Source organism: Acanthisitta chloris, unplaced genomic scaffold (assembly GCF_000695815.1).
Source record: "Acanthisitta chloris isolate BGI_N310 unplaced genomic scaffold, ASM69581v1 scaffold6938, whole genome shotgun sequence".
In the NCBI taxonomy this organism is placed as follows: domain Eukaryota; kingdom Metazoa; phylum Chordata; class Aves; order Passeriformes; family Acanthisittidae; genus Acanthisitta; species Acanthisitta chloris.
The window spans coordinates 122,464-144,216 of record NW_008688608.1 but is presented as its reverse complement, the minus strand read 5'-3'; the positions used below and the strand labels follow the sequence as shown (position 1 = coordinate 144,216).

The 21,753-nt window shown below is 39.3% G+C and overlaps 1 protein-coding gene across 1 annotated transcript in view; it reads left to right on the top strand.

Annotated features, from left to right (window-relative positions):
- Nucleotides 1–40: 40 nt before the first annotated feature.
- The window catches only part of PARP8 (poly (ADP-ribose) polymerase family, member 8), a 111,960-nt gene continuing 90,247 nt past the window's right edge, over nt 41–21,753 (top strand). Inside the window, exon 1 of the mRNA XM_009081082.1 lies at nt 41–171. Within this exon, the coding sequence (XP_009079330.1) occupies nt 41–171 (131 nt within the window). The remainder of the gene's footprint in view (nt 172–21,753) is intronic.

Sequence of the window (21,753 nt, the reverse complement as noted above, 5' to 3'; positions counted from 1 at the left end):
CCCCGACTGCCCCTCCACCCATCCCCGTGTCGGGAGCTGAATGCTGGTTCGTAAAACCTCGGCTACTTCAGCCAAAATAAAGACGAGTTGTAGTAAAGCAGCTCTTTGTCTTTCAGATTTCAGGTATTCAGACTCCACCTTTACCTTCACCTATATTGGAGGCTCCAAAAGGTACTTCTTTTTTACAGTAATGACTACCTTCATTTCCTGCTGGATGGGAGGTTCTGTAACGTGGCCGGCGTTTTTGTTTGCTTTCCTTTGGCAAGGAGGAGCTGTAAATTACCTGCCTTCCTGCAAACGTAAACTGAGGAAGAAGTGTGGAGGGAGGTGATTAGAAAGGTGATCCTAGTCGTCAGAGTCTGGTTCCTCTGCGTGCTGCTCTGTGAAGCTTCACTGTCTGTCTTTTTTTTTTTTTTTTAAATATATTTAATTTGTCTGGATACATAGAATTTCTGCTGTATGGAAACTTCACAGAACCAGCAAAAGCATCAGCGTATGATGTAAAGTTAATTCATGTTAAAATAAACTGGGAAGACTTAGGATTTTAATAGCAAATAGGCCAAATTTTACATGAGCACCTTACTTTCTTGCATGAGGGCCATGTTTTGTCCCATGACAGCTGCAAGGCCATCTGCAATTGACCAAATTAAATTCCTGAGACATTAAATGAAATGTCAGTAGAAGTTATAAGGCTAAACCTATGTTTTTATTGAATATTAGTTTAAATATTATTTCTACGTGGTTCCAAGCTTTTGGTTATAAACTGATTGTGCATGTACAGATTTTGAAATTATATTTCAGCCTTGAACACATCCTTTTCCTTTCCTTGATTCTTGGTTACCTTTTACCTAATAAGGTGTTAACAATAAATGCTATGTTGGCCTCGTTTAGCCGAATTTTATTAGACTTGGCGAGAAGTTTTGCATTTGTCTTTTTTTATTTTTTATTTGTTTTCTTTATTCAGTTCATCTGTTATCTTCGTCAATTATTCTTCTTTCCCAGGGTACATCATGTTAAAGTACTGTATTCTTTTTTTCTTCTTTGCAAGTGAACCTGTCAGTGCAGGCATCACGGCCACAGCCTTTCGTGCTCCCCCTGTGCATGCTTTAGGATCTGGCTCTAGGACCATGCTTCCAGATTGTCCCCAGGCCTCAAGATTGCTCAAAAAATGCTTTCCCATCTCACTACTCTGCCTCTTAGTGCTAAAGGAAAAGCTAAGTTCTGTCATTTTCAGTGAAGTAGAATAGTTCACCCAGTGGCTGAGAATCCATGTAGCTTTAGATTGCCTGTGGTATACTCTTGCCTTTAGGGTTTTAGTTTATGTTTTGTTTGGGTCTTGCTTTGAAAGACAGTTTCTAAATGTTTGATACAGTAAAAACTACTGAACAGAGGTACTATTTATCGTATAACTGGTTGAATAAAACAGTTGCTTTGAACTGTATTCTGAAGTATTCTGTCAAGAAACCAGGAAGTGAAACCTGTCTATTGTTTCTATGTTCTAAGCTGAATAAAGTATAAAGCCTAAGGGCATAACTGATGGAAAACAAACTGGTTTGTCAATGTTGAAACAAACTTGTTCAAGAGAAATGGAAGAGAGCCTTGAATTTTGTGGGGGTCAGCATGTGACTAGGAAATTGTTGACTGGAAACCAGTCTCAGGACCTTGACAATTTAAACACCATTGAGAAACAATTGTTATGCTTACAGAAATTGATGAAAGTGCATTGTTACTTTGAGCACACTAAAATTTCACTTTCCTTTTCATATTTTAAGGGCATTAGAAAAGTATCCTTTGAGATAAGTGTTTTATGTTCTCTGTGTTCTCTGCTTGTTTGTATTGTGTTTTAGAGAGACGTTTTGCAATATTCTTGGTGTACAGTGGTGTACTGAGTGGCAGGTTTACGGCAGTAAGCTCTTAGAGAAGTACATAAAATGAAAACACTAAGCCTTGACTATTCAGTCAAACTTCAGTGTCTTGTCATCGTAGACAGGTTTGTGGTTTCTTCTTAGAGAAGGTGCTGGTGGAGCAGCAGCTGTTCTGCACTGTGTGCGGTGTTTGGGCAAGTCTCTAGTACAGGGTCAACAACAGCAACTTGTACATGGTAATAGTTTAGGACAGCACAAGGTCATCCTAAGACCTTTTTTTTGGCCTTTGACTGTGATTTTTTTTCTTGCTGCCACTGCTGCAGCTGTGGACTTTCTGAGTGGTAACATCATTTTTTGACTATCCCACTCAGAAATTGACTCTAAATGACAAAACCTTTGTTAGTTCATGGTCATGAGCTCATCAGCCAAGGATGCAGGTACTTCAGATATTCAGTCTGGTTACTTTCTTTCTTCAACCCACAGGAACACACACTTTAGAGTTAATGTACAGAGGGGTGGATGTTCACTGAATGGATGTCCAACCTAGAAACAGATTTAAATGAGAAAGAGTAGAAATGGTGTGTAAGGAAGATCACAGTACTTTAGTACTCATTAGCCATGCTTGAAACTAAGTATTTTTCATGCTTTATTTCCTTTAGATGTTTCTTTGGGTCAGTGTGTAATATGGCATTGGTTTAGCTACAGTGGTTACAGAGAAGAGGAGAAGCCCTTGAAAGAAGGCAGTCTGTTTGATAAAGATTTGTTGGAACCCTTGCATAAAGCCAAGTGACAATACTAGCAAATTAAGCATCACTGAGGGTTTTCCTCTGTGTATGTAGTTGCCTCTAGTGCCCATTCAGTCCATTTGCCAGTCATTTAATTTATAAACTCAGAGCTAGATTCTCAGAAGTCCATGTAAGTCAGTGTACAAGTATTATTTCAGTTATGATGAGAACCTAAGGTGTAATTGTGTTTGTTCTTTAAACTCTTAAGTTTATCTCTGTGAGATTTTTCTTCTTGGAACCAGCTTCTCAGACTTTATCTGATTTTTCCCCTGTTGCTTTGATTGATTGCACAGCCTCTTCCTGCACTAGTACTATTGAAATGTTGAGGTAGTACATAACCATGCTGCAGATCCATCCAAATAGATAGGCCTGATCCAGAGGACATTTATTATCCCTTCTGTGGACTTAACTTGTAATCATAGAAGTAGTAGTTCAGCTGATCCTTTTAGACTGTATTTCAATGCACTTTTTTTTTTTTAAAAAAAGCATTATGTTCACACTTCCAAGTTATTAGAGCTGTTTGACACTGCAGAGATGCGACCTGGTTTGGGAATGTTGTAATTAGCAATTTATTAGTGAAAGCACATCTTTGTGTATTAAGTGGGAACTAAATAGAGAGCAGATTATTCATCAATTTAATAATTTTTAAGTTCATTGTCAGAAAGCAATAAATGGGTTGATTTCTTATAGAGTGAGGTGTTCAGTCAGGTCCTGTGACTGTGCAAGATTTACTCTTGTTTAACTACATCTGGCAGAATATCAGAAATGGATTTTTTATGCTTTTTACTGCAGGATCTGAAAAGGATATTAAATTGTAGACATGTTGAGTCCTCCATTTTAAAAGAATATCTAGTTTCCTTGTTCCTATTTTCTGCCCCTGAATGAAACACTGCTCCTCCAGAAACCGTGCAGACTGAACAGAACTGCTGATCTGTCATCTTTCAAATAAAAATGCATGATGCCCTGAAATTGTTTTCATTTTATATGTCATTTGACATAGTTTACACAGAAGCAGTGCTTGGTTGCCCTGAAAGAGATCTTTATTCTTTTCAGTGTTTTTCTCACCTTGCTTTGCCTTTTTTTTTTCCTATTTGCCTTTTTTTTTTCCCTGAGGCTAAACAGGGACATCATATCAGTCCTGAAATACGTCTTCATCCTAATACATTCTTAACTTTCATTGGCTGTGAAGAACAGTAACAATAAGGCTGTACATGAGAACAGATCTAATACTGCAGCATATTGTTAAGAAGTTAGATAGCACCTGAACATACAGATTAATTTTGTCAGCGAAATCCCCATCTCCTATTCACACAGTGGACTTGTGTTCTGCTTTCTGTACTTTAGCACAATGATTATAATAATGGCAGTTCTGAAGAAGCAGAGAAATTTTGGTCTCAAGTATTTGTTTAATTGTGCTTAAAATAATGACAGGTTATTAACTTACACTGTTCTGGTTTTGAATATTTGGCTTTTTGTGTTTTGTTCAGGAGATCATGTTGTAGTATCAGAAATTCTCATGTAAACTGATGAATTAATTCCCACCTCACTGTAGCAATGAAATACTTCACAAATGGGGAGCTGTGCCAGTGAAAGAGTGACTAAATTGCTTGTAACTTTCTATAGCTAGAGATGAAAACTACTATCTTAAGCTATAGCCCTTTATGCCCACCATGTTTTTGAACTGCTTGACAATAAATAGATACAGATAACCTTTTTCTTCCCCTTTAGTGGTATGCTTTATTGCTGCTTATTCGAATTTATGAAACTGCCTACATGAGAGATTCCATTTCGTCAGAAATTTTGGTGTCACTCTGATGCTGACAGTCTTCAGTACAAAAGAAAAAAAGCTGCGAGGAAATTTTTTTGGGGGATAATTAATATGCATTTTAATCTTAAAATTTATGTTCAATTTATATGAACTGTAGAAAAAACAGTTTTTAAACTGAAACATAAAATTGTGTCCATCACAAAATATCAAAATGGAACACTTTTCTTTCATTTCCAAAATCATCTGGTTAAAGACCAGCCATTTTTTGGCTAGCTTAGTTTAACCCACCTCCTCTGTCAAATTCATTGCATGGCTGTGCAAGGATTGGGAAGAGAAGGTTGGACTGTTCCTTTGGGAAGCAGTGGTGGCTTACATAACATGAAAGTGGCCACGAAAGTAAGACTTCAGAAGATGAGAAGACAATTTTTGTGGAATCCATTGCTCTGAATGGTTTTACTTTAGATGGAATCAATTTTATGCAGGGCCTAAGAAAGCTACTGCAAGTACAGTTGCTGATGACTCCTTTTGCTCCTGTTGCTGATGACTGCTCCTAACTGTGTTCAGGTTACTGTGTTCAGGTTATTATGTAGGTTATTGCATTCCTAAAATCTACCTCTGTTGCAGCGATAGATGGGTGAAAACTAGTTATATAGCTTGTACCTAGCCATCTGTTTATTGCTATTTCAAAATACCTGGAAGTTTGTACATCGTCTTTCAATTTTAACTTTCCTATCGAATATAGCTTAACATTTTTGCTGTTACTACACCATTTCGTACCATTTCCTACACTTTTTGTGAGAGCTAAGTCAGTGGCATGAGACAGGAATCTTGTTTAGATATAACATGGAAGGAATTATGATTTTCATTTCTTCACTAAAGATTCTATAGATGAAATAATGTTGAATACAGTTTCATGTCAGCTGTTAATAAATATAATTTTAATATCTCTCTTTAAGATGAACATTTTCCATTCTATGAGTCTCTGCTAATGTACCTATACTGAGTTTATACAACATTCTAATATTCACAGTGCTTGTATGTGCTTGAAACCTACCCTTACATTCCTGCAGATAGTTTTTTGATAGATACTGCAAGAAATTCAGTAGGTGTGATTTAACGAATGATTCATCCTAAAAAGAGATCTAGTAGAACACGTAGTAAAAGAGTCATTAAGTGCAATGTTGAAGGTTTGTAAAACGCAAAATCACCATCCATTTTTTGATGGTTATTTGTCTGACAGCTCCTCCTTGCCTTGCTGTTAGAAAATCTGTGGTTTATGAAATTAACCCTGTCCCCATCATTGCATCATATAAAAATTGCATACTTCACAGAGATAATGGTATTGTGGAGATCTTGTACCGGTCTGGTGAAACGAGTCACTGTGCTCTTTCAGCTGCATACTGTACTGATACTAGGAACAATGCATTCGAATTGTGAACATCTACCTTTGGAGGGGAAAAATGTGGGTTTAGGCACTTAAATGGATGGCCTAGTTTTCAGAAGTGCCAAATTCCCACACCACTTAGCCGCTCAGTATGTTGTTTAGCACTTTTAAAATGCGTGACAGTCTTTATGCAGGTGTTTTTGTTATACAAATGTATGTGCTGTTGTTTGAATTGTTCACCAACACAATGCTGGGAAGAGTGCTTGAGTGTCTTTACAGAAAATGTTTTCAGTTTCTCCTTTCAGTTTCTTTTTCTTTCTCTACTTTCATCACGTGTTTTAACATATTAAGTGCCTAAAAGTAAACCTGTAGGCTGTCATTGTTAAAGTGCTAATGTGTCAAGACAAATAAATTTGAAAGCAGAGTCCAGTCAGAATTAATCCAGATACTTTTCTCTATATTGGGACTATTTCCATTTCTGGCTTTTCCTATTAGTCTCTACTAATTTCCCATATTTTCATTGCTCATAAATAAAGAGCTGAAGATACATGTTGGCATATATTTTTCCATGTACTACTTACTGCGCAGAATATGAATTCTCATTTGAGTCAGAGTCTAATCACTCAGAGTCAAAATACCTACCTTAATAAAGTTTCGGCACCTAGCATGAAAATAACTTCTAAATTGCTGGGACAATTCACTCATAATTAAAGAAAGGGTTGAAATGTGAGTAAATCTAAAAAAGCCCCTGCAATATATAATTCTGCCTTGGCATTAAATAAATCTTGCTAAAGAGGACAACTCTTAAGGATGTATGTCCTCCTCACTGCAAGAGGGTGAAGATTTTTACAGATGTTTCATTGAATTGACTTCATCTAAGGCAAAGGAGCTCCTTTTAACAAGGCAAAATTGACTCATAATGATAAGCCTACTGTCCTGTGCAGCAGTAGCTAGAAAATCTCACTGAAAGAAGAGAGACTAAACAAGGTACATCAATAACATCTTCTCCCCCCGACAGCCTTCTGTATGCTCACGCAAGATTGCATCCATCCAATTTCTATGGGAGGAAGAACAGGAAAGAGTCCTGCCTAAGGACTGGCAACAATTGTTGCTTTTATGAGTCAGGCTTCTCCTGGGAGGACCCATTATCTCATGGGAGCTTTATGTCAGACATTGTATTCCCCTACTGGAAGGGCTAAACATGTGCTGTTGGCATTATGGAATCCCGAGAGAGTAAGTCATGGTCTAGCACATGCTAATGCAAGGCAGCAGGCAGAAAACAGTCTTAGGTAAAGGTTGCGGTGTGAGCATCATTCCATAGCTTGCTTTAAGGCAGCAGACCTGCATGAGCCCTCTTCGTCTTCTCCTGTCTGTCATAGAAGGTGGTGGGACCTTCTGGCAATTAGGATGGAGCTGAACCACTTGTTCTAAGGGAGTCTTCTGTAATGCTCAGTGGGAGCCTGTCTGGAGCAAAGAGTTGAGGGCAAAAAGGAGGCTTAAAGAAAACAGCTAACTATCCAGATGTCTCCTTCCAGCCTGGAGGCATTAATGAGAAATAAAAGGGGCAACAGCTTGTCACCTATGTAATGAACTATACTGTTTGCCAAAAGATAGTGCAAAATGGTCATATACCATTTGTAGAAAGTAGTGTGTAATTAAAGAATAAGCTCTTTTCACACCATGTAGCTTTCTGCATTTCATCTCATACAGGTTGCCATCTTGAAATCTTGCTGCTTTAACTGAATGTTCCATTTTATATTTATAGGTGAGAATTTTCATATTAAGAACCAGGCTAGAAAGCAGGATTACTTTGCACTGTTCAACTGTCATGTTTCTACCCAATAAGGTGTTTGTGATGGGCAGCATTTGCTCTCAAGTAGAAAATATAGCCAGTGGGTTAAACATGGTATTCCAGGTGATTAGCTTTTCTGAAAATGGTTGAATTTTTTTTTGTATGTGTGTAGTCACTCATTCTTTTTCCTTAATGTTGAAAAAATAATGTTTGATGGGGAATTTTCAGCCCACAATAGTCACACGTACAGCAAAATATGAAAATAATTAGGACACTCTTCTGTCAATCTGGGGTTGATAAAGGTGTTAAAACCAGGAAGCACTTCATTGTGTTAAAAGTACTTGCTGAAAATCAGCTTCTTAATCTCATTTACAGCTGAGTAAGTCTGGAGTAGTTCTACTGATGTCATGGGGCTCACTTGGGTCCACAGTGATACTGGTCAATCTTTGATTTGGTGCTGACTCCTTCTAGTGAACGGCAGCCGAAGTGATTTTTCTCATCCAGGTTGGGGGTGCTATGAAGACCAGATTTCTGTTTTCTGCCGTCTTTGCAGATCTATTCTTATTTTTGAGTACTTTTGTGGATGGTTAGAGAGCTGCAATCTCTCCAAGGAAAAAGCTTGCTCTCATGCATTCTTACCAAGTTGTTGATGCTGCTGAGGGTACAGGCAGATGGCCAGTTGTCAAGCTCATGCGCCTCTTCTTCTGTCTTTTTAGCCCTAGCATCTGAAAACCTGGTTGTCACAGAGTCCTCTTTTAAGAATATAATTTGCTGGGCCACATGGAAAGCCCCTTTACTTGTCACTCAGAATCAGTATTGAATCTTAAGCTGATTCCAGAAGTGGTTTCAGATCTTTTTGTAAGTATAACCATTAGATGAAATAGCAATGGTGATTTCTTCATGAAGACTATCCTGTGAAGAAAACCCAAAATGGTCATACTGACTTTGTCTCGATTTAAACTGCATGAAATCTGGTAATTCCAGTAAATATTTGTGAAAAATAGTGAAAACATAGGAGAATAAAAAGTTCTACAGTATTTCAGACTGAAGAATGTGACCATCAAGTACTAAAAACTTGTGGAAAACGTATTTAGTTTATACATTAGTACAACAGTTATGGACACTATCAGCTGCCTTCCCTTATAAACAAGGAATTATATAAATGCATTTACTCGTTTAATAGTTCTATGAATATTACATGAATTCTTTCATATGTGGTTGGAGCTCCAATGGAGTTACGGCTGAAAACTGAACATATTAATTCTGTTCTTATAAGAAGGTATAATGTTAATTATTTTGCTGTAGAGACTTTCAGCCATCCTGTAGAACAAAGCTTGTTAGACTTGGTGTAAAATTTCTGTGGTGCGATTTTGTAGGCTTATGTGTTGAAGAAGAAATAATGTTTTATTCGTAGGTGCTCATAAGCATTTACTTGTTCTAGATTGTCCCTCTTGTGATGAATGATTGCTCACTGTACTGATTCTGTGTTTAAACATCAATGAATGGATATTAAAAAATACTGCTTCATTAAAGTGTATGCCTTTATTTATGGCGTGAGGAAACACATTCATCCTGTATTTCAGCTAAAAACTGACCTTTGCCAAGGACAACAAACACACAGAGATGTGGCGTGTAAATACTTTTCACATCTAGCACTGTCTGGCTTCAAGGCAGGCATGGATGTGTGGAAGACGTTGGTCTCACAGTGTGCTACGAAGGATTAGACATTTGCTGTCAGTGAAAAGAATAGTAATTGCAGTTAAATGAGTCCAGATAAAAATTACAAAAGCTGTTGGGTTTGCTTATGGGGGGCATAAACCATTTAGGGTCAAGAAAAGCTTCTACCCTGGCTGCAAAGTACTAATTTTCCCTATTAGTAAGGCATAACCAGCTAGCAGCACAGTGGGTCAAGTCTTTGATTGAAAGGCCACTGTGAAAAATGTCTTGTGTGGCATGGCAATTTCTAAAGCATGTTTCTGGCATATCTCAGTGTATATAACAGTCTCAGGACTTTCAACATAAGTAGTGAGGAAATCATCATAAATGGCTGGTATTAATGAGCTTTTTGCCATTATTCTGGCTGCTTACAGCATATTCCCATCTTTATTTTGTCCTGAGTTATTTCTCTGTTGTACTTTAAGTGATGTAACATTATTACCATATTCTCAGCTAATTAAAATTGAGAAATTGCCATGTAATTCGGTAAAGTCGTGCCAACTTAAAGCACTGCGGACCTGTCTATAATTATATTAATCTTCTTAAGGAAGTTTAAATGGAGAAAAGCTAAATATAAATGCAATATGTTATCTTCTTTGGCTTCTAATAGAATAGTTTAATATGTGCATGATTAGCTACATACCAAAGTGAAACTACACATTATTTGTGTTAGCATTTTAGGTGACAGGTAAGGACAATTTTCATGGAAGCTGATAAAGTGAGATATAAATTATGTTCTTTGGCAATGATCTGTATTGAAGTGGGGGGAGGACCAAAATGGGGCACAGATGCCTGAAGTGATACAAACTTGAGAAGTTCTTCTACATAGCAAACAGGTGATTTCAGCAGTGTGGCACTTGAGTCTCAGGTTTGCATGTGGTACAGCCCCAGGAGGAAAGGCCAAGACACCGCAGTGATTTCCTTTTCCGTTTTCAGTGCTAAGGTGAACTTGACAAAGCACTGACCCTTCTGTGTGTAACATAGATGGTCCCATAGGATCCATCTGGCACAAGGAAGATCTTGTCCCACAGAAAATACCACCTCTGTACTCCCCCTTGGGAGGTAGTGATGACTTCAGTCTGCAGAAGTTAGAGAAGGTTTCACACCAGCCCTGACCTTGCAATTTTCATTTTGGCTGTGCCACTGGGGAGCATAAACTTCTGACAATTATCTTCCTATTCCTTCCCACTTGTCATTTTTCACCCCTTTTCTTATGGCCTTTTGTTTTCTGGAGGTGCTCTGCATACTGATTTATTCTGACAAAGGCTGCTGTTGGCTGTGTTCATATTGTTGAAGCAGGCAGACATGAAACAGTTGGCATTACTGTACTATGCAGGTTAACAACGTGGAGCAGCTGCAGACCACGTATCTCCCAGTTCTCTTCAGTTTATATATAGATGCTTGTTTTGGTTCTTTGGAAGTTTCACCAGAATAACAAAGGGTGCTCAGTCTGTTAATCAGAGTGATCACATGTTCATTGCTGTTCATTATTCTCATTTTAGTGTCTAATATGTGAGGGGCTATGAGCTGAAATAATTGCAGCGTCAGCCTGAGTTGTTTGCTGATTTAGGTTTAAAAGTCTTTTTAAGCTGGGGTGTTTTTGAGATCTCTGGTTTACCTAAGTAAGTCTGAACAGACGTGTTTAGAAATCGTATATATTTCAGGTCTTTAACTATAGATGCTGCACAGGTGTAAGAGTGCATTTTAGCTTGAACCAATAATAGTTGCATGCTCTTACACAGCATAGAAAATGTTTTAAATAGAACTGCAAAGCAGATAAAACTGATGTTGCTTTATATGGTTTCCCATTCTGTTTCAGGCTACTTACTCTATAAAAAGCAACCTCTATGGACCTTCGTTAGTCTCTACAGTAACTGTCTTTTAATTCTATTCCTCTAAATGGAGAAAACCTGATACTTCCATTGGTAACAATGCATAGCTCATAAGGTGGATGGTGCTATTACTTGTCACTGAACATTCAAGGTGTTCAGTACTTGCTTTGGGAATCATTGCAGTGTTCTTTTCATGTATTTGTTCAGTAAGAGGACTCGTTGAGGATGAGTTATTTCTCTCTATAATGTTTGAGCTTTTCCTTGGTTGGCTTCCGATTTGATTTGTATTAGTATAAGTGACAGATGAATGTCACGTCCTGTGCAAACCTGATGATGGAGTTTCACAAGTGTGAACTGGATTCCTTGGGTATGTCTGGTTTTTTAAGGGTCAGGCTTGAAAAACATGTTTTCCTGTTGTACAGATCACCAGCCCCATAGGCAGAGGATGGGTGTAGTGTGCCCTCAGCACAGAGGACCTGTAGAGCTAAGGAAGTCTGGCAGACTGCTGTGCCAGTAAGTACAGCTGGAGGAATGGGCCGTGGACTATGCTCTGCACAGCTGTGTAAATGGAAGGAGGGTGAAATTCTTGTGCATATACCCTCCCTGAATGCTGCTCTTCCTCACCTCAGTCTCTGTTGTACTGGGATCCACCTGAACTGACCATCTTTTTCACGGGTTTCAGAGCAGGACAGAGACTGCCCCAGACAGAGCGATGGTGAACTCTGCCAGCCGTGGAGCAGAGCCTGACAGCCTGCCATGGGACTTTGCACTTCCAAATGAGTGCTTTCCTCCCATGTTAGGATAAGTGGGGCTTATGGCAGGCTGGCAGATAGCATAACTTCACACGGCAGTTCAGTAGGGGTCAGGTCGGGTAAAATAAATAGTTAACTACTTCAGTGAAATAATATGGGGGTGGGGAAAACCTTTTGTTGCCAGCAAAAACCTCATCAGGCAAATTAAAGGAATTCCATAATGTCAGAATCTGTGAAATTTGTGGGAAAAAAGAGCTGAAGAAGGATCACAGACCTTTCTTATTGCCCCTGCTTCCCAGAGGTCTCAGAGTCTTTCAGGTTAAGCATAAAATACTTCGTCCTGTAGAGGAACTAAGCACAGAGTATCTCTTTGCCATTGCTAATTTATGCAGTAGTCTAGCATGCATCAACCTGCAGCATACGCAGCCACTCAAGACCATATCCAATGTGTGCACACACATTGATTTTAGACAAGTGGTGTCAGCTTTCTCTAGGGTTCTGTCCTTTCTCAGTGGATTTATAACTGAATACATCGCTCTTTGTAATAAGAACTCTTTTTCTTTTTTGTCTTTCTCATTTTTTTCTAGCTCAAATCAGTGTGTGTTTTAAAATCTGCATGCAAATGATTTTGCCTTTCATTTCCCTGGTAAGTTGCCTCAGTGGCCACGAGGGTGGTAGAGGTTCTGCAACATTGCTCAGGGGATTGCTAATGTGTGACCGAAGGTGGAAGAGCCTTGACACAGGAAGAGGTTCCTTGTTTGCTTTTTTTTTTTGCTGCTGCTGTTGTGTGGAGAACTATAGAAGCAAAATCTGGAGGAAGTAGTGAAAAGAAAGCACAGGTTGACATTTAGCTCTGAGTTGCATCAGTGCAAAGTGAAAGTCTGGCTGTGTGTGGAAAGGCATCTTTATTAAAGAGATTGTATTAAACAGCGAAGACAGGGTAAGATGTGATTGGTTTAACATACAATTATATACGTTAAGAGACAATAAGCACAATGTTTTCTCATCATCTGTTTACCTTTCTATTTTCTGTAAGAGTTATTTATCATTTATTTTTAATGGCAGTAAATAATTCTGTGAGTCTGAAGGCATGTGTGTTAGATGCTATGGTAGTGTTATTTCCTTCAGAGATACAATGCCAGGTTTTATTTTATTTTGAAGGGCTGAGTGTGACCAATATCACACCTTATTCTAATATGCTAATTAAAATTTAAGAGATAATAGTTTATGTATCTGACTGACATGCATTGAAGGCTCAGGTAGATAAAACAGTTGAGCTGTTCTGCGTGTAGTATTTTGAAGTTCATTGTTGGATGCAGCCCATGGCTCTGCAGTGACAGTACATTGATTGGGACATTAGCAGCTACTGAGAAGGTGAGAATCCTTTACAGCTCTCAGACTTCAGTGATTTCAATGTCTAATGATTGCAATATGCTCATGATTAACTACATAATATGCTGTGCTGAAAGAATCCTTGGACAGTCAGGTGAAGGCTGAGTGGACTGGGATGATGCTGGGTCCTTCCTGCCTAGATTATTTCAATTTTGAAGTCAATTGGTCAGAACTATTGAGGTTTTTATTGTTGTACTTGATAAGTCTAAGGAGATTGTCACTGAAACATTTTCATTTTGCTGCTGATCAGTATGTTGACTGAAACAGAATATATAAAAGGTTTCTACATTTAGCCTGTTCCTCTTCTCCTCTTCACCTCTAGACTGTGTAAACTGATGAGATGACATAAGCCTAATGGAAGAGAAAACACGGTTTAGTTTCTTTTATGTGGCCATTTTTTACCTTTATAATTCCATTTATTTCAGTTAGAGATTGTTGGAGTAATTGAGGCAAACACTTAACTTTTGGCCAAATTTCATTTTCAGATAATATCATTTATAGTTCAAATTGGTCAGATGTGTTTTGCTGTCTTAATACCTATGTCGGCAGTCAACTGGATAAAATGGATGCAATGATACTGGTTTTATTTACACTCAACAACCCGATGTATCTGTTTGGCCATCTATCTAGCTAAAAGACATCCTTATGTTTATATGTAATACAGATTTATTTATAGAGGCTCAAGGTACTCAGTGATTCCTTGACTAGTATTATTCTCATTAAGATGTCTGTGTCACATGATCAATGTCATGATCAATAGTATTTTGAAAGAATAACTGATCAGAGAGCTATCCAGTGATCCAACTTGTGAGGGCTTCTACTTTATGTGAGAGTTCCATCAGGATCCTCCAACATGTAGCATGCTATGTTCATGTTCTTGTTAGAAGCATGTATGTGTGTTGATGATGGGAAGCTGGATCACTGAACTTTCACCTTGCATTATTTCAAAGCAGCTCTTTCATACTTACACTAGTAAAATGGCATATGAACCTGCATCGGTGCCTGGAGAAACAGCATGGTAAAAACATTCATCTTGTTGAAAAAATATCGAAGAACTTTATTTTCCATTGAAAGTAAAGGTGGATGAACATGCCGAGCAAGTGCCAGTGTACTAGTAAGAAGGCAGTGGGATGTCTGAGTCAGAGAAACTTATACTTGTTGGTCATTTGAATCTTTATCCAAGTATAAGTGAAACTTTATTTGGGTCTGACAGTACCTGTCGCGTAAGGTGTATTGGCTTCTATCTGGTTTCCTCTGCACTGGAGCTGACGGTGTGGGACCTCAACCCTCAGTAGGACTGTCAGGCTGCTGAGGAGAGACTGCAAAGGGAATATCTTGAGGTGCCCAGCCAAAAAAGCTGCTAGACTTGTATCAGGACATGCACTCCCAGGTAATTTAGGTACTTGCCTCCTGTCTGAAGTCATGTAGAATTAGGTATCTATGCCAGCCCTTTTTGTTTCAAAATATTGCTAAATGTTTTGTGGCAGTGGTTCCCTTTAGTAGGATATGATCCTCTCAGAGTAGAGGTATTAGGGTGCTCAGCTGTAAGACTCTGCTGCACATCCTGCCCCACAATAAGGCTGCTTTGGCATGAAAACTGCCTAAATGTTTCTTAAAACGTCTTCACTCTCAGGCCCTTTCTTGTTCATCATTTAGCCATGGGGATTTCTAAAATTTGGTCTCACGATCTCTAAATCCTTTTGTAAGCCTGTGACTAATTGTGTGAGTCTGCTTGGACACTGGCAGCTTGGATGCACACTTTGGAGCACAAACTTAGGTGCTTGGTGGACACGGCTGGTTAGGAATGGAGATGTCAAAAGACTTTTTAATGAGCATTCAGTCTTCTGTCTCCTGGGTCAGCTAATGAGTTCTGTTTGTGAAGTGAAACTCAGGCGATGTCAGTTGACATAGGTTCATGTATTTTTCAATGGAATTTTAATCTAAATCCATCTTCTAAGACGAAACAGTTGTGAGGCTCTTGCCTCACTGTGGTGTTTCGAGTAAAATGACAGTTGCGGCTCCAGTGTACTGTCTGTGTGAGATTTGAGAGCTACTGAATTGTGAAGGGTACATCAAGCCTTTGACATCTAGGTTATATTTAATCTGTAAAGAAAAATAACACCTGTTTTGTGGGGTTTTGTTCTCCACTGGTAAATTCTGGAATTCTGATCCCCAAATAAATATAGCTTATTCTTACAACTTAACTGCACACTGCCTTGGTGGAACATGTTTTATAAACAGTTTCTCCTTTTGTGTGTTCTCCTTCTCAGATGGTGTGTTTAAAAAGGTTAGAGATAATGGAGGAGAAGGTCTGGATGAGATTATTTTATGTAATCCAATCATGAGTTTATGAACCCAAACATCTATACTGTATGAATGCACATACTTGCATTCAGATATTTGAAATCACATTTAAGGGGATATTTGATGGCATGGGAAAAGGTGATATACAGTTGCATCAGCATAGACATCTGTGGATCGCAGCGATGAGAAATGCTGTTAGGTGAATTTTAAAGCAATATGATGGTGCAAGTCTTGCCCTGCTGTGGCTTTGGTGCATGTCTCATGATTCACGGAATGCTTTTGTCTCATTTAATTACAAAGTCTACCAGTGCAAAGGTTTAGTGACATCATGGGGTGTCCCTGACTTCACTGGAGTGCTTTGGGACCTTCCAGGAATAATAGTCTTTCATTACCCCATGTCCAGCTTCACACATTTCAGTATCTACATGATTGGAAATCTGACTCACAGACATAACTCAGCCTTGATAAACAAAACCAGTCCTTGGCTGGGTGTGCTGGAGCTGCCTTACTCATTCAGAGCCAGGATGGGTTCAGAGAAAGGGCTAATAAGGAGACAGTGATGGAGCAACTGAGAGAGAATAGGGAATTGAAGATGGCTGGTATTGATAAAAAGGGCAGAGGGAGCAGCAAGGAGATAAACATGTACTTCAGAAGGGGAAATGGAAAGACAGGTGTGAGAGCTAGAGTCAGAGGCAAAATGCCACCCATAAGCATGTGAGGAAAGATGGTGTCTGGGGGAGGGGAAAAAGCAACTCACTTGAGAAAAAAAGGAGAGGACTGTGTTATATTCTAAAGAAATGTAATATTCTGCATTGAAATAATTAAAATAGGCTAGGAATAAAGGGCATAAATGTATTCAGTGTTGCTGTGTATGATAATACAGGTTTTATCAGTATGTATTATGGACAAAAGTCCATATGGATGGATACCTGAAACATTGTGTCTCTTTTGCCAACCATCGAGTTTTTGACCTTAAGCATAAGGCCTCCAGGTCTTGCAGATATGTATATGTTTTTCTCCATGTGGGTAAAAAAGATAGACATTTTTAGCCTTGTTCCTAGAAATAATTGGCCTGTTTTAGGTACAACCTGTTTTTAGAAAACTCAAGATAAATAATCTGTTGGAGAAACTGCCCCTAAAATGTTATTGTCTGATAAAATCATAGGATATTTTTTATGGTGGCCATGATCAGATTATAATTCAGGTTTAAACCAATTTGTGTTCCTATAACTTGTGAGTCTACAAACTGTAATAGCCATCACTAGATCTAACTCCTGGCTGAACTAGCATTTTTGTTTCAGGCAAACAAATTAAAACTGAGTTAATTCTAGAAAAGCTTTTGGTTGAATATAGCCTAGTTTTCTTATTAAAATACTTTTTGGCTGAAGTCTGAAAGCTGAATACTTGCATATTTGCATGCATAAAGTTGAACCAGAGGTTTATAACATCTGTCTAATTGTCAGTGGAATTTTAAATATGGATTGTAATCCAGTTTCACGTATATTTGCTTATATGAACAGGTTACAGCAGGGAATGAGCATGTTAGGATTCACAACAAGGTCTGCAGTAGTACATGGGAACTGTGGTAGGCAATTACCAGGAGCAGCAGTGAGGTATGGGTCTGTTGCTAGTCCTGTTATGCGTGCTTTGAAAAGTAGCTGTCATAGTATTCCAAAAGTAAAACCTGAAACAAGACAGGTCATCATCGAAAAGGTATTATCCTTGATGTTTTTCAAAATTCCTTTTAAGCTGGACATGCACAGTCTTGCTGGGACCTGCATGAGTCAAAATGGAGAGGGGAGATAAGAAAAGTGTATTTGGATGTATTTGAAGATTTACATAAATGCTTGAAGTTGGAGGCATTCATACTGCTACAAGAAATCCAAGTTCACAGCATGTACTTTTGTGAGCCGCTTCCTCATATGGTACCTTTTAACCCCAGCAGGCTGTTCAGCCCCACACTGCACTGCCACTTGCTTGCTTCTGCCAGCTGGAGTCACTTGCAGTCAGCCGGGCCTCCTCTCAGACTCTTGAACACCGCCAGGCTACTTGGTTGATGCACAGCAGTAATTAGAACAAACCTATGTTTTCAACACTGGATATAATAGAATCATGGAATGGTTTGGGTTGGAAGGAAACTTAAAGATTCCTAAAAGATTCTACCCCCTACCATGGGCAGGAGCACCTTTCACTAGACCAGAAAGCTCAAAGCCCCATCCAACCTGGCCTTGAACACTTCGAGGGATGGGGCATCCACCACTTCTCTGGGCAGCCTGTTCCAGTGCCTCATCACTCTCATAGTAAAGAATTTCTTCCTGACATGTAATGTAAATCTCTGCTCTTTTAGTTTAAAACTGTTCCTGCTTGTCCTATCCCTATCTGTCTGTGTAAAAAGTTACTTTCCCTCTCTTTTATAAGCCCCCTTCAGGTACTGGAAGGCTGCAGTGAGATCTCCCCAGAGCCTTCTCTTCTCCAGGCTGAACAATAACTCTCTCAGTCCTCACAGGAGAGGTGCTTCAGCCCTGTGGTGATCTCTGTGGCCTCCTCTGGACCTGCTTCAGGTCCATGTCTTTCTTGTGCACCTGATCCTTCAACATCTTGCCGAGGAACATGGTCTCTGGTTTGATTATTTCACCTTCTCCTTGCAGCAGCCTCGTTCAACCCTACATGAAAGAGTAGGATCAGTCTCTTCTGATCACATAGCCAAGATACAGCACCACACAAGCTATTGTGAAGAAAATATGCTTGAGCCCAGCCAAACCCTCTACAGTACCATACGTACTGATAATTTAAGAAATAGCTAACACATAAGCTAAGAGGATGTGTGCCAGTCTGCACTGACACTGGCATTTATGGGAATTCTTCCCTCTACAGGAAGAAGGAAATAAGTTCCTAATTATTTCACAGCTCAGCAAGTCCCTTTCTGCCCTCACTAACGACATTTAAATTGCGAACAATTTCCTCTGAAATCAATAGTTTGATGGAATTATAATGAAGCAAGTAGAAGAAACTTTTTCTCTTTTCATCTTGTATGCTTCTGTTCCCACGTTTCAGACTGCATATGACTTTGATCCTAAATTGTAACAATTTCAACCTTTCTATATTTGCATAAAATCCATATAATGTTTTAAAGTGCAATTGAACCATGTTAAACAAATATTTGTATCTGTTCCTAAGATTCCTTTGATTTCTATACCTCATGTTTCATATAGGTGTAGCCACTGAATCTGCATGAAACTCTTTGGTGAAGTGAGACGTCAGGTGTGCTTCTCTGGGTTCAGGGAAATCAAGTCAGGTCAGGACAATATTGTGAATGTTATTCTTCAGAGGATTTATTTACCTGAACAAAAGCTATTTACCTTTACTGATTCCCTTTAAAATAAACATTTTACCACTTCTGTTCAATAGATGTGGAAAAAAAAGTGTGAAGGAGAATCTCTTTTAATTCAGGTCTTGTTTTCTACTTTAAGACTTCTGATAGCAGTGGGAACTCAGAGGTATTTAGTAGACCTGAAAGGATGAATGACATTTCTATAATACCAGGTATTTAATCCATCAATGCTGAGACACTTAAAAATTAAAATATATGGTCCCATTAACTGGGTTTTTTTTTCTAAAAAAGAGTGTCTGATATGCACCCCTAGAACAGTGCTGGGCTGTGGGGTAGAGACAGTTGTCTGTGTACCCTCCGGAGACAGCATTGGCAATATCAGCCCCCTGGCTTCTATTCTTTGAGGATTTTCCTCTATTCTGAAAGAGGAATAAGATTTACATAAATGGCTGCTGCCAGTGCTGTTTCTTAACAGCATCCCTTCCAAAGTGTTAAAGATCTGCTGCTAAAACTGTGTGATCACTGAGGTCTGTAGGTACTCACTTTTGCAGGCGGTGCAGCAGTTCCATGTTCCAACTGTGCGTAATGCAGTATCTGAAGATTGGGGTGTAATGGTCATGCTCTTAGTCTGCTCTTTGCTGTCTTGGCTAAGAATACCAGATGTATAACCAAACATTCTCTATACCAAAGCTTAGACTCTCCTAACCTGGCTCCTATTGAAACATAAGTGCTCTGAATTCTCTGTGAGGGTGGCCTCTGTCTCTCTGTAGATAGATATATATTACAATGTCTGCAGGTATGTAACATCTATAGATACTTGGCTTCTTCTTCTGAGGAAGCTGAGTCTCTTCTGTACAAAGTACAGAAGAGTTTGATATTGAATACTTCTTTCACAAAAAGTGTTTCTACTGCTGTGCCTTCTGTGTAGAAGGCATTTTGTATTGTGAATGCTGTTTTAGGTATGTTAGACATAACAACCCTTTGTCTGACAGGAAAGGGTTGTCATGTATCCCAAAGATGCAGCTGATCTCCCTTAAGGAAGTGAGATCTTCCCAGGTATTTGTTTTTGTCCTTGGCTTTCATACACAGGTCTACCTGGTCCCCCATAGTGTTTTGTGTAAAGCACCATTGTCTCACTATTGTCTGAGGAGTGCCTGATATGTCGGCCTAGCTAGACCACGATCTTTCAAAGAGCCTAAACAGTTTTTGGGCCATGAACTTTAGTTCAGTAGAGGCTTTTCAGAAATGGATTCAATGTACTAGCTTCATCTCTTGGCTGATGCGAGTCCCCTTCTGAAAGCGAAGTGGTGAGGGTGGCAATGAGATCAGGGTAAGCCAGGACAGGGAGCTGGATGCAAGGACATATTAAGGAAAGCTGCAGGGCTGCTGTTACTTCTGTCCCATCCTGTGCAGGCACTAGGAGGTGGAGTTTGGGTTGAATAATTGTAGCTTCTTGGCTTTTGTAGAGGCAGCCACTCTTTTTTTACTTTCCTGTGTTCCCTGAGAATGGCCAGTCTTTTGTCACCCTTCTACTTTTGGGACCAGGTAGCCTACAGGTCATGGAGCAGCTGTTAGTGCCTCAGGCTCTGCGCTGCTCATTAACATGTGTTTCCAGAGCTTCATCTCCTGGGAGGTTTTACACTTTAACAAGTAGCTGTCAAGTGAGAGGTAAAGGAAGCAAGTAAAAGGGTAGGTTCAGCATGGGTTTCTTGTCTCAGTTTTACTTAATTTAGACCATATTATACACAGAGGCTTACTGTCTTATTTCTTTGCTGCTGTGAAACATCCTGTGTCCTTGTGTCAGGGTTAGGATTTTCTGTGCTCATGTATAGACCACCTTCCTACAGCTAAGACTGACCCACAGACTTGGGGATTACCTGCCTTCTGGGAAAGCCCTACCTCTCACCCTGTCTTTGTCTTGATACTTCTGTCCATATGTCCTTCCCCTCAGTCCCTCAGAGATCACAGGATACAGCACCATAGCCTGGACTCTTTTTATGTTGTTGTGTAAGTTATTTATTTCCAGACTTAATACCTTTTTCAGAGAAAACAGAAAAGCCATTTTATATTGAAGCAACCATGACATTCCTTACTAGCTTTTAATTACTGTGTTGGCTATTTTTTTTACCCTGACAAATTGGTAGCTATTGCTCTTCTTCTAATGGGGAGCACAGTTCAATATGGTACGAGAGTGAAAAGCAGCTGTTAGACATAAAAATAGAGGCAGTTCATAATTCAAAACAGAATTCGTACATTTGACATACAGATTGACCCGCAGCACTACAGACAGTATGTTCAATTTTTGCTTGTGCAGTGTCCTTATTTCCGTAAAATTTTTGTCATGCTTTCAGTTGTGCATGCATTTTTTATCTGTAAAGCTACAGGCTTAAGATGCTCAATGCAGATACTCCTTTTCCTCAGTCTTTCTCTCTTGTGTGCTGCTCCTACTGCCTTGTCCTTCTTTGGTTTTTTTTGTGCCTGAGTGGAGACTATGAACTTGGGAAGGGTGTGCACCTAATACTGTGGAACGTTCATTTCCTCTAGCTGCAGTGGCTGTCATCCCACATAGCAAAGCCTGTGCAGAATCGTGGGTCTGAGGGCTGAAAGAAAGCCTGATACACTTGTTAGCGAAGGTGATACCTCTGTGTAGTAGTGTTGGGGAAGGAAACTTACCAGTTTCAAAGGCATGGATGGTTGAGTCCTCATAGTGTGCTGCCAGAATTAATCTGATAAGCATTAGAATATGCGTATGTATTTATGCAGTGACTTTGTCATCCCAAAATAGGTTCTTTCACCTGGTGTGCAAGAGGCCAGTCCACAGAGGCAAAGGCT